The sequence below is a fragment of the Talaromyces rugulosus genome, chromosome VI, assembly GCF_013368755.1.
Source record: "Talaromyces rugulosus chromosome VI, complete sequence".
NCBI lineage: Eukaryota > Fungi > Ascomycota > Eurotiomycetes > Eurotiales > Trichocomaceae > Talaromyces > Talaromyces rugulosus.
This window is the reverse complement of record NC_049566.1, coordinates 1,689,433-1,702,640: the sequence shown is the minus strand read 5'-3', so window position 1 is coordinate 1,702,640 and position 13,208 is coordinate 1,689,433. Positions and strand designations below refer to the sequence as shown.

The window sequence follows — 13,208 nt, the reverse complement described above, 5'->3', positions numbered from 1 at the left end:
AGCTATCGAGGGGTGAAAAATTGCAGAACAGTGACGTTCCCGACTTTGCAAACAAGGCTTGACTTTGCGTGTTTGTTGATGCCAGTCCGTCCAGCTCTCCTGATCAGCCACAGTTAAACCCCCAAAACCGTCATAATGTCGGCTACAGCCGAAGATCAAAAGCATGAAAGATCTGAAGACAGAGCAAGCGATGCCGAAGACTCCAAGATTCGAGATTTCTACGGCCCTGCCGTGTCAGAAGCGTATCGCTTGAAGTCGGAGCTGGTTGCACAGCACCTGGCTAAGATTGGCATGGGAAGGTACTTTCTGTCGTCTTTGCTGCAAATTTCTATCGTCGACTTACACAACTTCGCATAGATTTCAATACCTGCTCTTCATCGTGACAGGATTCGGCTGGATCGTCGACAACTTCTGGTCCCAGGGCATCACCGCCATCAGACCACCCGTCGCAAACGAATTCACCGACATCTCACGTCTGAGCTTCAGCTCAGTCGCATACTATGTCGGTCTCATAATCGGTGCCTGGTTCTGGGGCACGACAGCAGACGCCTTCGGCCGGAAACCAGCATTCAATGCGACAATCCTCCTTGGCGGCATATTTGCTTGTGGCGTGGCTGGGTCACAGAATTTTATTACTTTCTGCGCGCTTTGGGCGTGTATCGGCACCGCTGCTGGTGGAAACGTGCCCGTGGATAGCATCATATTTCTCGAGTTTGTACCGCAGGCGTACCAATGGCTTCTCGTGAGCCTGTCTGCGTGGTGGAACTTTGGACAGGTGGTTGTCTCGCTCTTTTCCTGGGTCTTTCTGGCCAACTATGGATGTTCCAGCGCCGACGCGCCCTGTCCTAGAAAAGACAATATGGGCTGGTAAGTTTTGATTGCTTGTGTGACATCTTGTGCTGACAAGGTGCACAGGCGCTATACAATGATAACGCTAGGAGCTATGGCCATCGCCTTTGGGCTTATTCGCATCTTCGTCTTCAAAATCCCAGAATCGCCGCGCTACCTTCTATCTAAAGGCCTTGATGAAGAAGCTGTCGAGGCAGTCAATTATATTGCTCGCTTTAACAAGAAGCCTGAGACGCTGACTATGGAAATGTTCTGGGCCATTGACCAAAAGCTGGAAACCTCCCCCGACCCAAATCATCGCCCCTTGCGTGAATGTACCAAAAGCATCTCCCTAGCGAACTACACCGAAAAGACGGCACACAAGCTGAAAAGCTACACAGCTCGCAGCTATCGCAGACTATTCACTGGCCGCAAGATGATACAACACACCACAATGATTTTTCTCATCTGGCTGACTGTAGGAGTTGCATACCCACTATACTTTGCCTTTATCACCTCGTATCTAGAAACGAAGTCATCGTATTCTGTCAACCCGTCGTTAAACCACACTTACATGGTTTACTGTATTGTCTCCGCCGTCGGCGTCGTTGGTCCCCTTGCTGCCGGTTTCTGTGTTGAGACTCGTCTAGGGCGGCGCTGGATGATGAGTATCTCTGCCATTCTAACCGGTGTTTTCTTATTTGCCTATACGGCGGTCGGCACCGAGGCCGCCAACATAGGATTTCAGTGTGCCACGGGCGTACTAGGAAATTTCGGTATGTCTCAATATGAACTTATGTTTTTACACACTAACGATGAACTAGAATACGCCGTCATGTACGCATTCACCCCAGAGTCCTTCCCTGCACCTATTCGAGGAACTGGCACCGGCGTGGCAGCCACGCTTTTGCGAGTCGGCGGGTTGGTTGCTTCTCTCATATCCACATACAGTGGATACACAGTGGTTCCTATTTATGTCAGTGCTGCGTTGTGGATTGTCGTCGGACTGTTTTGCTTCGGCCTGCCGTATGAGACTCATGGACATGCATCGATTTAATCACTATACCGAGTCACTGCACTATTTAGATGTTTACCTGATAGAATATTGAATAATCAGGAACTGTGGTATTCTTCGAGAGAAAGAATACTCAGTTTGATGAATGAAGATGATGAGTTTTATTGTCAAGCAAATATTTGATATTATTTTAATACATTACGTCGACTGCACTAGAGACGACATCCCACCGTTACATGCATTATCATACCCGTATCTTTCCCTAAACTCCTTCAACCACACAGCATTATCAGCCATTGTAAAGTCCAACGGATCGTTCTCGCCAAACACGATTCGTCGACCGTGACATTGAATTTCCAAATCCGTCGGGATCCTGCCTTCTTCAGCCAGAGTTGCATTTATGTAGCTACAGATCTCCATCTCGAAGCACTGGCGCAACGAAATGTCTCCCGCAGCCGGATATGTCATTTGATGAGAATACAGCTCCAGCTTTCCCTCCTTTGTCTGAGCGTGGTCCAAAAGCGTTTTGGATCCACTAAACGGAATCACAGTGTTCCGCTCATGGTGAATGAGATACGGCGGGATGCTGTTCTCGATGAGATGCGAGATATGAGGCTCAAACCCCCAGCCACCCGACCAGTCCGACATGGACGCCCCCGCACGAAAATGACCAGCCAGGTGATCTATGCGGGCTTTTAATGTGGTAAGAACCTCATCGCAGAATCCACATCGCGAGCGGACGTATTCCGGCGTACTTTTCCATTTCTCCATGCTGGCGACAAATTTACAACCGTGGACTAGTTTGAGGTGCTGTCTGAGATGATCCTTGCGGTAATATGTTCGTTCTGGCACCGGCCGATCTTCACAGGCCAGGTGCCGATGTGTCTGAAGGTGCTCAGCCGTAGGGGATGGCGCGTTGCAGTACGCGCATTTTGGCGCAGATCCGTCTTCGTCGTACGTGATGCTGCCAAAGGGGGAGCATGTCCACGACTCGAGTGCGAGATGAAGTGACTTTTCATGTCTGGACCAATCGTACTTGGTCTTGAAGGTGTCGGTACAAAAGGTGCATTGGAAGGTCTTGGGCACGTCGGCTCGGAAGATATTGACCGCGCGCGACGAATAGTTGGTCCGTCGCTTTCGAGATCGCCGTCGGTATCCGGTCGACGATGTTCCTGATTGTGTGGATTGTCCAGAGTGATCAGACCAGGCTGTCGATCCCTGGAAATCCGAGTCGACGGATGATATCGACGGCTCGGGGAAAACACCGTTGAAGGAGGATTGAGTCGAGACAGAGTCTCCGCGAGAAGGAGATCGCGTGCTAGTCTGAGAGTCGACGCGATAATAAGGGAGATCCGAGTGGGACAATGCCTTTGCAATGTCACTGACAAGCGCGGCTTCATGTTCTGGCGGCGAGTTTTTCCACCTTTCCATTGGACACATGTTGTCAACAGGTGAATTGGGTGTGAATATGCTCTGTACTGCAGGAGTTGATGGTCGTTCTGGGACGTTTCTAGGAATGGCATTCGGCTGATCTTGTAAAGGTGTGCTGGCTGTCCCTCGACGAAGAGCCCCAACGCCGATACTGCGCCGCTTGGAATGCGCAAACCATTTATTGATCTGCCCCGCTGATAGTTTAGTCATATGCTGAAGACGCTGCATTTCCTTTCCAGACGGTTTGGAGGTTTCTCCATGCATGGTTTTCCAATCTCTGAGCATTTTGATATTGTCTCGCGAAAGTTTCGTTGTATGCGCCGAACCTTCATAAGATCCAGTGCGGCTTGCGGCCTCATTACTAGTGGAAATCGCAGGATATGCGATTGTAGATAGCTCCAAGTACGGACTGATATCATCAATGCCAGTTGATGAGTACGAGAGAGCGGTGGTCTCCAGAGAATCAACATGAGAGCGACCAAGCATCGAGGTCAAGTTTGACCACTCAGCATCGACCCACTGATCTTCGTCAACATCCAACGGGAACAAATTTGAAGGAAACTCAAATTGAGACTGCTCGATGTTCTGTGGAATGCTAGATTGATCAGTGGGATCAAACCCGGGAAGCTGGTCGAATGCGTCCCCGAGCGTATAAGCACCGTGACTCTCACTCTTCATCAAGGTCAAAAGTGGGTCCACGCAAATCGCCTGCATGTCACCGTCACAGGCATCTTCCCAGTGCGGGGTATCATTGAACGTGTTTGAGCTTGGACCAGCATTCATCCCTGCGTAAGATTTCCCTAGCCCGGGTATTATTATACTTGGGCTCGAGATCTGGCCGGCCCTGATGGTGGATAATGGCTTTTGACGACCGGGAAGTCTATACCACTAGGGTAGAAGTAGACAGTAAATGCGAGCCGCTTTGATAAAAGTCCCCTTAAGCAACCATCCCGGGGCTGGGCTGGACACAAAGGAACTGGTTGGCTAAAGATCGGTTAAGGTGTTCTCATTGACTTCGGCTAGTGACTTATTGACAAACGAGAACCAGCAAGCGGCCGGCAGTAAGAAGTAGTGACGATAGGTTTGACGAGAGAGGACGACGGTTCGTAGTCACTGCTGGACGTTGTCGTTTGCGCCGCGGTCTGAGTCATCCCCGCCCTCTAGATAAGGGCGCGCGTGGGGACCCACCCAACCCCACGTTTATCTCTGCATACAACCCTAACCCTAACTCTAAATTGGACTCTATATTCCTATGTCAGTCTCTGTTCACCGTCTATGTTAAGTTGTGGCTAATAACAACTCTAGATTAGTTGTGGTTTCTGTCTGATACATGGGTACAATAGAATTAATCCCTCTCAATAACGCCAGTCGTAATAGGAAATGAATTCTTTAACGTAATCATGAAATATTGACTGATAAGATTACTTGGAATCATGCTGAAACAGATAAATTTATCAAACCGTTTGATAAACGTACCAGTGAGAAACCGCCATATTTTTCTGGTGAACACATTTTAGAGTCGACAATAGATTATGCTTCTCATTCCACAAACCACGGTCCGTTAGACTCCAGGAACTCTTTCCAGGTAGTCAGTTTCTCATCGAGCTGATTATGCGTCCAGTAAAGATCCTTCTCGCCTGTCGGGCCATAATAGCCCCACTCCTCGAGCAGGGTTCCTGGTCGAGCCAATTTTTGTTGAATAGGATCCGAAGTCAAAAGAGGAATATCCTCTTCTTTCGGTATGATAACTTCCTTGCCTGATACGGCTGACCATGTGTCAACTTGCTCCTTAGCAGTGTAGAATGCCGTCGCAGCTGTCAGCCGGCAGCCATTGTACTTGACAGGATCTCGTAGTGCTGGCGCTAAGTATTTTCCTGTGTCATTGATATCAATCAATGGTAATTTAGTTTCCGGTGACCAAGCGAAGCCGGATAAAACCCTCCCGTCTTTCAACTACAAAAGGGTTCAGTATCTGTCCAAGGTGTAAATCAAAGACGTTAATTAAGAAAAGTCTTACAATCTTTGGCTTTGGCGCAAGCGGGTTCCACACGTTTTGCATGAACCATCCAGGCATGAAGAACACACTACTATGGAAGGGTAGCCCCCGTATGTAGTCCTCCACCTCGGCTTTGCTGTCGAAATGATGCACCGTGGTCACTTTTCCACCGGTCATCTTGGTGACGCTTGGTAACGAAGACCAAATAAAAAGAGAAACACCAGCCGCAATAGCTGCATCAGCGACGGCCTTGCCTTGGGCAATTTCAACGGCTGCGCTAGCTTTCTTCCAGACTAGGTACTTCATATAAGTATAAAATCGTTAATTGTAACGGCTAACACTTACAGTCTGTCACCGAAAATACGCCATAAGCACCAGCAACTGCAGCGGGGAGTGTCTCTGGTTGATCCATGTCTGCCTGTTTTATTTTCAAATGTTACCATCAATCAGCAAGATACTTACATTTATCACAAGTGCCGATCTGTAAGACATACCTCTACAACCTCGACGCCTTTCTCATTCAGTTCTTTGGCCGCATTAGAGCTGGCATTTCTGGTAACTCCCCGCAGGCGAAATTGCTTAGAAAAATCGGGATGGTTGAGAATATAATTGACAAGCGCGCCTCCTTGTTGGCCTGTGGCTCCGAAGACGACAAACAGCTTGCTCATTTTGCGGGTACTGGTATGATATGAATCTGGTTAAAAAGGGAAGTGAAAGAAAATATATTCTAAAAATTCAAGAATCCATTCCTCTCGACTTCTACGATCATTAAATACCTATTTCTAAAGTGCAGAGCGTAGTTTGCCAAAATCCGATGGGGTGATTAGGGCTCCGCGACGGACATATTGGCCCGTCTTAATAATCCGCTCAAGCGCCGTCTCCGCTTCTAGACGGACTTTCGGACTTTTCTCCCTGTCATCTTCTCAATTAACACCGCTTTTGCTATCAACAGTCTAAAATGTCCGTTGAGCGGCCTCCACGAGGGCATTCCTGCGTTCGCTGCAAAAAGAGAAAAATCAAATGCGATGGAAGTCAGCCGTGTTCTGCCTGTAGTCGCTCCCAGGCAACATGCTTGTCCCGGCCGCCCGCAATCCCTCGACGGAGAAGAGTGATATCAACGCCGTCACAGACAGTAGAAAATCCAGATCATTCATCGGTGCCGGAATTTATGCTGCAAGACGAAGGTAATCCACGTTATGTCAATGAGTGAGTCATGGTCCTCGTACGATGGAGATAATTAACTAACAATCAAGTCCGTTATGGGGTGATTTGTCCAAGGAGGTTAGAGATCCCGTACCATTCCACGCAGGAGTGTCCGAAGTTTGTGTCTAATTATTACCTTTTTTTCAGCTACCTCTAGAATCAACCCTTGGACAAATTTCCGAACCTGAAACACCTTATGGCACGTCCAGTATTCTTTGGGGTCTCTCCGACTATCGATCATTGAGATCATACCATCCAGGTTCGTCTCGGATTCTTCAGCTTTGGCAAATATTTCTGGATAATGTACATCCACTGTCAAAGATTATTCACTCTCCCTCTATTCAGAGGCAAATTATTGCCGCCACTCTAAACTTAGATGGGGTGTCGCGCGGCCTAGAAGCTTTGATGTTTGTCATCTATCTCTCTGCGGTCAATTCACTCAAGCCATCGGAATGCGAGTCTATTCTTGGCGAAAGAAGAGATATATTGCATAAAAGATATTTGTCTGCAACAAAACAGGCATTTGTCAATTGCGAGTGTCTCAAATCATGCAGTTTCATCGTATTACAGTCACTGACACTATATCTGGTAAGCGTCATGAAATTGAACATAACATGGTTAAGATGACTTTGCTGACAAGTAAAGTTATGCATGCGCCAATATCACGACCACAAGTCATCCTGGCTTCTCACTGGACTAGCAGTCCGAAGCGCACAGCGAATGGGTCTTCACAAGGACAATATGCCCAGTCGGATACCCTCCTTCGAATCTGAAATGCGACTTCGCCTCTGGTGGCAGATCTTATTGCTAGATTCTCGTGCTGCGCAACTTTCAGGGCTTTCCATGGACTCCCAGACACGCACGTACTTTGACTCTCGGCGCCCTTTGAATGTCAACGACTCAGATCTATACCCTGAAATGAGTGTACTACCTCCCGATGTCGAATCCCACGCCACGGAAATGATTTTTTGTCTAGTGATTTATGAAGGGGCGCGGTTTACTAACTCTCAAGCCCTTTCCGAGTGTACGGATGAGAAAGTAATGGACGAATTCATACTATTCCTCCGTTCCAAATTCCTACGCTTTTGTGAGAAGGCGATTCCGATTCACCTGCTTACTCACCATGTAACTCAAAGCGTCGTCGCGCAAACATCCATCAAAGGACTACAAGCCCGTAAGCGCAATAATAAACTCGACCTGACCCGCTCCGATAGAGAGGCCCTTCTCGGATGGAATGTTGATGTTATCGAGTGTATGAATTCCATATACTCTACGGAAATCTTACAGCCATATCTATGGTTTCTGCACGGCACTTTTCCATTTGAACCTTTTGTGTCTGTCTTGCTAGAATTACAGCGCAGCGTTGATGGGCATTTGATTGATCGGGGATGGAACGCCATTGATGGCGTATACAACACCTTTGTTGGTACAGACTGGCTGCCATGTACGCATTCAAATGACTCCTTGTACTGTGCTGTAGGGAAGCTGGCTTTGAAAGCATGGGAGACACAATCTACACGCCGCGAGCCTATGCCATCCTGGGTAAGCCAATTGAGAGAGAAACAACGGGGGAATAATAACGTCAACGCCCAGAACGAACATTCACACGCAATAAATGCCGACGAGGTCACACAGTGGAGTCGTTTTGTTGGAAATGACGAAGATATCATAGGGGACCTTGACATTGACTGGGCTTACTGGACTCAGTCTTTGGAGGGAAAGCAAAATTTTTGGTGAGACGTCTAGAACTTTGTATAATTAATTCAATGTTACATTTAGTATGCATGGAATCACTAAAGGACATGTAGCTACAAATACATGTAGCACTAGAGCACTGATTCCTAGGAGATATTCACTATTCTAATTATACATGTACATATGACAAGGCATGAACATTAGATCCACACATCAATTGATATCACAGCAAGCAACGTCGATATCTACGTCGTGTTCCTCCCATTCTTTTGGCTGGAACTCGCCCCAGACCATCTGCCCGTTGACGGAGGACGTGCCGTTCCCGAGCCAGCACTGGAGTTTGTAGACTGCAGGCATTTTCAACGTTTTTAAAGAAATTTATTATTTGAAGACTGATATTATTCTATAAAATACAACCAATGCCTTTTTTATAGGGAAAAAAATGTCGTTCAGGATGGTGTAAACTTCGGGGTGGTTTGCCAATATCAACATTTTCCATTCGGATAAAGGGCAATTTCCTTGAAGAACATTTTAAAAAAATCATATCTCTAAATGTGTAGAAATATCCTTGAATGAGTTCAATCATCCCTCTGTCGATAAGAAAGTTATCTAGCTAGCCAACCTCCATCAACCTAAACCTTCTCAGCAACTGATACAGCAAACACAAAGAAAAACATCTCCACTCACAGTTATAATTTCGCCTGTAATGTACGAACTTGCCTTACTGGCAAGAAATACCACGATCCCCTTAAACTCTTCAGGGTCTCCCCATCTTCCCATTGGGATTCGGTCCGTAATAGACTTATAGTAAGTCTTATCCGGACTGGTTCTGGTATCGACGTTCATATCCGTCGCGATATAACTATATTCACACGAATTCAGTATATATTATTTTGAGAACCAGTTGTTTAACATACCCCGGTGCAATAGCATTGACGCGTATACCATGCGTTGCCCATTCATTAGAGAGTGCTTTGGTGAGCATGGCAATCCCACCTTTGCTCACGGCATACCCAGACATCCTCACTCCTCCCTGAAATGATGCTAAGCTAGCAGTATTAATAAGACTCCCTTTGATTCCATTTTTAATCCAGTATTTTCCGATTTCCCTGCATAGTGTGAATGCGGCACCTAGGTTCACTTGCATGACCTCCTCGTAGGTTTCTTGGTCATAATTCTCAGCTGACAGCCGTCGCTGTATGCCGGCTGCATTTAAGAGGATGTGAATTTCATGGCTGGAGAGGACTTCCTGAATAACCCGCGAAACCGAATCCTTAAGCTCAAGATTGCATGCATAGGTGAAGCATTTTCGGCCGAGCTTTTCAATCTGTTCTTTGGTCTCGGTTTGGGATAGATCGCGCTGTGGGCAAAACATGTTAGTATTAGGTTCAGTACAGTTTTTAAAATACGATAAACATTGTTTGGGCTGTCAAACGCAACTAAAAGAAGCACAATGTCGGCCCCCGCTTCTGCGAGTCCCACGGCCATTGCTCGTCCAATTCCGCGACCCCCTCCAGTGACCAGGGCAGTTCTCCCGTCGAGATTGAAGATTTCCATTTGCATTGTGAGTATGTTTCCAATGTTGTTTTTTTGTGAAGTTATTTTAGCTCACACATGAAGGCTTTTTTATGTAAAGAGTTCTGAGTAACTGGTGTGGATGAAATTTTACGTATTCGGCGCCGAGAGCGGCAGCGCCGAATACGATGACACCGTGTATTGACTTGCAACCTTCTACTTCGACTAGGTGACGATTACAGAAATTTCAATATAACTATTCCATGTCTCGTGTTTTCGATTATTTTAATCCGAGAAAGCCACAAACAACGTGTATATCGATACCCAATTTTATAGTATGTCGTTCAATGAAACATATAAATGAACCAATATCTCAGCTTCAGGTATTTGGAAGCTCCCACAGGTGACTTGAATTGCCCTCAAATCCAGACTCATGGGGACTGGAGAAGCCGTACGTTTGCCCTGCGCCAAAGAGAGCCGTCAACTCTTCTTCAAAATGCTGGATACGGTGTTGCCTCAGGTTATTCTCAGGATCTTCTGATGGACGTAAAGCCAGCTCATCTGTGTTTGGCGAAGATGATAATGCCACACTATCTAGAGTAGGGAGCATCATAAATCTCTGAGATTCGAAGTTCAATCTGGTACTTTGTGCTAGCTGCTTCAATAAATTCTTATAGAGGTGAAAAATAGCCTCGGCGCTAGACCAATGGCGGGATATTGCAAAGGCTGAATCTAGTAACCGTGCTAGACGATTTTGAGCTTGTATTTCCAAAGTCGACGCCCATATTCGAGAGGCTGAGCGGGCTTCGAAACACAATTGGATGGCAGACGCGAGAAGGGATGTGAGACAGGTGAACCAGCACTGAGAAATGTGTTTGGAGCTAACCATTGTCTCGAGAATATTTGCAATGGACTGAGCAGAAGAGCGACATGTTTCATGAGATGTTTCCGAAGTATGAAGATCTTCATGACTTGATGTCGTAGGACGAGGGAGACGGTGTAGGTGAAGCAGGGCCATGTTATAGTGCATCTGTAGCTGGAGAGGCCAGAATGTGGCATGCGGTCCATTGAAGTCTTTCAGTCTGTTTGGAAGATGCAGGTACCAATTACTCAGTTCAAAATCAATTGATGACTTCTTTGATTCAAACAGTGAAGGGTTGGCCTTGTGTTCACGGGCTGCACCTGGTGATGATAGCCATAAAATCGATCTTAGAATCTCGCATAGGCAAGAATTTTGGATACAGAAATCGACATCGATGTTTGGATTTCTCTCTGAACTTCCTGTTTCAATAAAGTCATCGATTTGCAACGGTGGTTGATCGCAGTCCTCGGCCGATATCATCAGGGGGCGGCCATGATGGAGACTAACGAGAACATCTAACTGGACGAGAGTCCACCAGATTCTTCTATATATTCGCCGGTCGTCTAGAGGCATTCGGCTGACAGAATTTTCTCCAAGGTTGCGGTGCATTCCCAAGCCGAATGCGATTCGACATGCAACACCAACCCAATAATATGCGTTTGCGCTGACATCGTCTGCGCCATCCGCATGCCATGTGAACAAAAGAGCGGCTTGCACAAGATGCATCCGATCATTCTCGTAATGGGCCTCAAAAAGAGCCTTGGCACGTCGGAAGATAGACCTTTTAATAAGCGATCTTGACTTTTCAACACTGGGGTGATCAGAGGCATGTGTTCCGGCAAGGAGGATTGCTTGCAATAGAAGTAGAGGTGGCGAATTGTCTGTGTTAGGATTGCCATAAGCACTACGAAACTGAGTTTCGTCGACAATTGGAAATCCTGGGTGAATTTTTTTAAAGAATGTGTCGATTAAATGTACTGTCAGATCCTCTGGAGGTAAAGAACTGATGTCAATGATAAAACTTTGAGAATAGCACTGAATCGATGTGAGGCCTTGTGGCGGTTTCCAAGGCAGAGGTGGTCGTATAGATGGAAATGGAAAATGCAAGGATGGTGCTTGTGGTCCAGTGAATTCAATCTCGTCTTCGACTAATTTAGAAAGATTGGAAACCGGTGTGCCAATATAAGCAATCCGCATATTGGTTATATCATCAAAGACTCTCCAAAGGGATGTATTGATGCTATGTCGGTGGAATTGGGCCAAGGCTGTTTTGTCTAGGCCCTCTTCATCTTCCTTTTCATTTTCACGACATGTTTCAACAGGCACTGAGGAAGATCTTTGAGTGTCTCTGTCCGGCCGTTCATTTGGCACAGGCTCTTCTCCAGTTAGGTCTCGTTCGGAGATATTTCCGGCTAGCCAAGTATCACTACTTTGATCTTCCGAGCCATGGGCTAATCTTCGGGAATAGCGGCGCACCGCAGGTCGCGTATTCTTCTGGGTGGCAGCTAGATTGCGTTGTTCATGGCCACTTTGAACAGGTATGGGCTGGCTCCGCCGCCGTGCTCTTCTTCTTTCTTTGTGGCGTTCAGCTAGAAGAAATCTAAATCGGCGTCAGTGGTGGTTTAAAACGTCTATTATTTTGGAGAAGCTGCAAAGTTGCAGGTTTAGCACTTACGTGCAAGCGACCCCCGCACGGTCACAAGCTATACAGGGACTGTTTGTCTCGTAATCGCATCGTACTTTGCGGCGATAGCAAGTATCACAGGCCGCCATTGATTCTATAGTTAAATATAACAGAAGTATGCTGAAATTTGTAGGAAGATTAAATGGATCGAAGTGAAGACGAGCCGTTTCTTGAGCGCCACTCCTGCCGTCGACCAATCAAAGCCGCCATTCAGAATCTATGAGGATCTCCTCGCTTCATGTCTCAACATGCCATTTTGATATTAAAATCTTGCTTTTTAGTCTGCAAAATTCTCTAGAATACAGGGCTAATGTATCTTCTGGACTTGTTCCTCCAGTTTACTCAAGCGATGAGGATGTCATCGCCATTTGCCAATCTTGCACTTCAATAACTGGAATGAAAAGAGCCCAACATACTATATAGGCTATAAGGGTATAATTAAAAATCGATACGACGGAGTATTTCAACTTGGCGAGATTCTTTGTTCATTGTTTGGCTTCGTCGTGTGGTCTAGACTCCTCGTCATCGTTTTTGTGGGATGGAATTCCGAACTGGCGCCGGGCCAGATGGCGTGGGTGTAGTTGTGTAACTGATACTACTGGGTGAACGCTCCAGTGATCTGGTAGTTGTAGGCGGTATGCCAGTTTACCAATTCTTTCGATGACGGTGAATGGGCCGGCGAGCTGTGGACCGAACTTCCAAGGAACAGGTATTTAGATAGAGTAACCTCAGGTGAGCCGTAGTATTACCTTATCTCCTACGTTGAAGTGGATTTCCTTGTGTTTCGCGTTGTATCGGCGTTTTATTCATTTGAGCCATGGCAATGGCTGTCGCAGTGTCTTCGCGTCGGAAGAAGTCCTGCTCGGTATCTGATAATCATTGAGAATGGCGTTTGCTACGCTTGTTGTCTGACAAGGTTTTCTCTGACAAATCCCAGATCGGTGTTGTAAGACTGCTGTTTATGTTAGAATACTGTTAA

The 13,208-nt window shown here is 46.6% G+C and overlaps 7 protein-coding genes across 7 annotated transcripts; 3 read left to right on the top strand and 4 right to left on the bottom strand.

Moving 5' to 3' along the window:
* Positions 1-135: 135 nt before the first annotated feature.
* Positions 136-610, top strand: TRUGW13939_10944 (uncharacterized protein; the record flags this gene model as incomplete). The annotated part of the gene is made up of 2 exons (XM_035494054.1): positions 136-299; positions 358-610. Coding segments are annotated over 2 exons (417 nt in total), but the record flags the coding sequence as incomplete, so codon positions are not given.
* A 315-nt stretch (positions 611-925) lies between these two features.
* On the top strand, positions 926-1,885 carry TRUGW13939_10943 (uncharacterized protein; the record flags this gene model as incomplete). The annotated part of the gene is made up of 1 exon (XM_035494053.1): positions 926-1,885. One exon carries the CDS (start codon positions 926-928, stop codon positions 1,883-1,885), a length of 960 nt encoding a protein of 319 aa, XP_035349946.1.
* Positions 1,886-2,041: 156 nt separating this feature from the next.
* TRUGW13939_10942 (uncharacterized protein) lies at positions 2,042-4,057 on the bottom strand (the record flags this gene model as incomplete). The annotated part of the gene is made up of 1 exon (XM_035494052.1): positions 2,042-4,057. The coding sequence occupies one exon, from the start codon at positions 4,055-4,057 to the stop codon at positions 2,042-2,044; it is 2,016 nt and encodes a 671-aa protein (XP_035349945.1).
* Positions 4,058-4,813: 756 nt separating this feature from the next.
* On the bottom strand, positions 4,814-5,938 carry TRUGW13939_10941 (uncharacterized protein; the record flags this gene model as incomplete). The annotated part of the gene is made up of 4 exons (XM_035494051.1): positions 4,814-5,227; positions 5,292-5,570; positions 5,635-5,688; positions 5,765-5,938. The coding sequence occupies 4 exons, from the start codon at positions 5,936-5,938 to the stop codon at positions 4,814-4,816; spliced, it is 921 nt and encodes a 306-aa protein (XP_035349944.1).
* Positions 5,939-6,338: 400 nt separating this feature from the next.
* TRUGW13939_10940 (uncharacterized protein) lies at positions 6,339-8,210 on the top strand (the record flags this gene model as incomplete). The annotated part of the gene is made up of 4 exons (XM_035494050.1): positions 6,339-6,454; positions 6,524-6,551; positions 6,621-7,061; positions 7,119-8,210. The coding sequence occupies 4 exons, from the start codon at positions 6,339-6,341 to the stop codon at positions 8,208-8,210; spliced, it is 1,677 nt and encodes a 558-aa protein (XP_035349943.1).
* Positions 8,211-8,773: 563 nt separating this feature from the next.
* On the bottom strand, positions 8,774-9,731 carry TRUGW13939_10939 (uncharacterized protein; the record flags this gene model as incomplete). Its single annotated transcript, XM_035494049.1, has 4 exons — positions 8,774-8,800; positions 8,856-9,030; positions 9,086-9,528; positions 9,585-9,731. 4 exons carry the CDS (start codon positions 9,729-9,731, stop codon positions 8,774-8,776), a joined length of 792 nt encoding a protein of 263 aa, XP_035349942.1.
* A 331-nt stretch (positions 9,732-10,062) lies between these two features.
* TRUGW13939_10938 (uncharacterized protein) lies at positions 10,063-12,318 on the bottom strand (the record flags this gene model as incomplete). Its single annotated transcript, XM_035494048.1, has 2 exons — positions 10,063-12,145; positions 12,221-12,318. The coding sequence occupies 2 exons, from the start codon at positions 12,316-12,318 to the stop codon at positions 10,063-10,065; spliced, it is 2,181 nt and encodes a 726-aa protein (XP_035349941.1).
* Between the last annotated feature and the right edge of the window lie 890 nt (positions 12,319-13,208).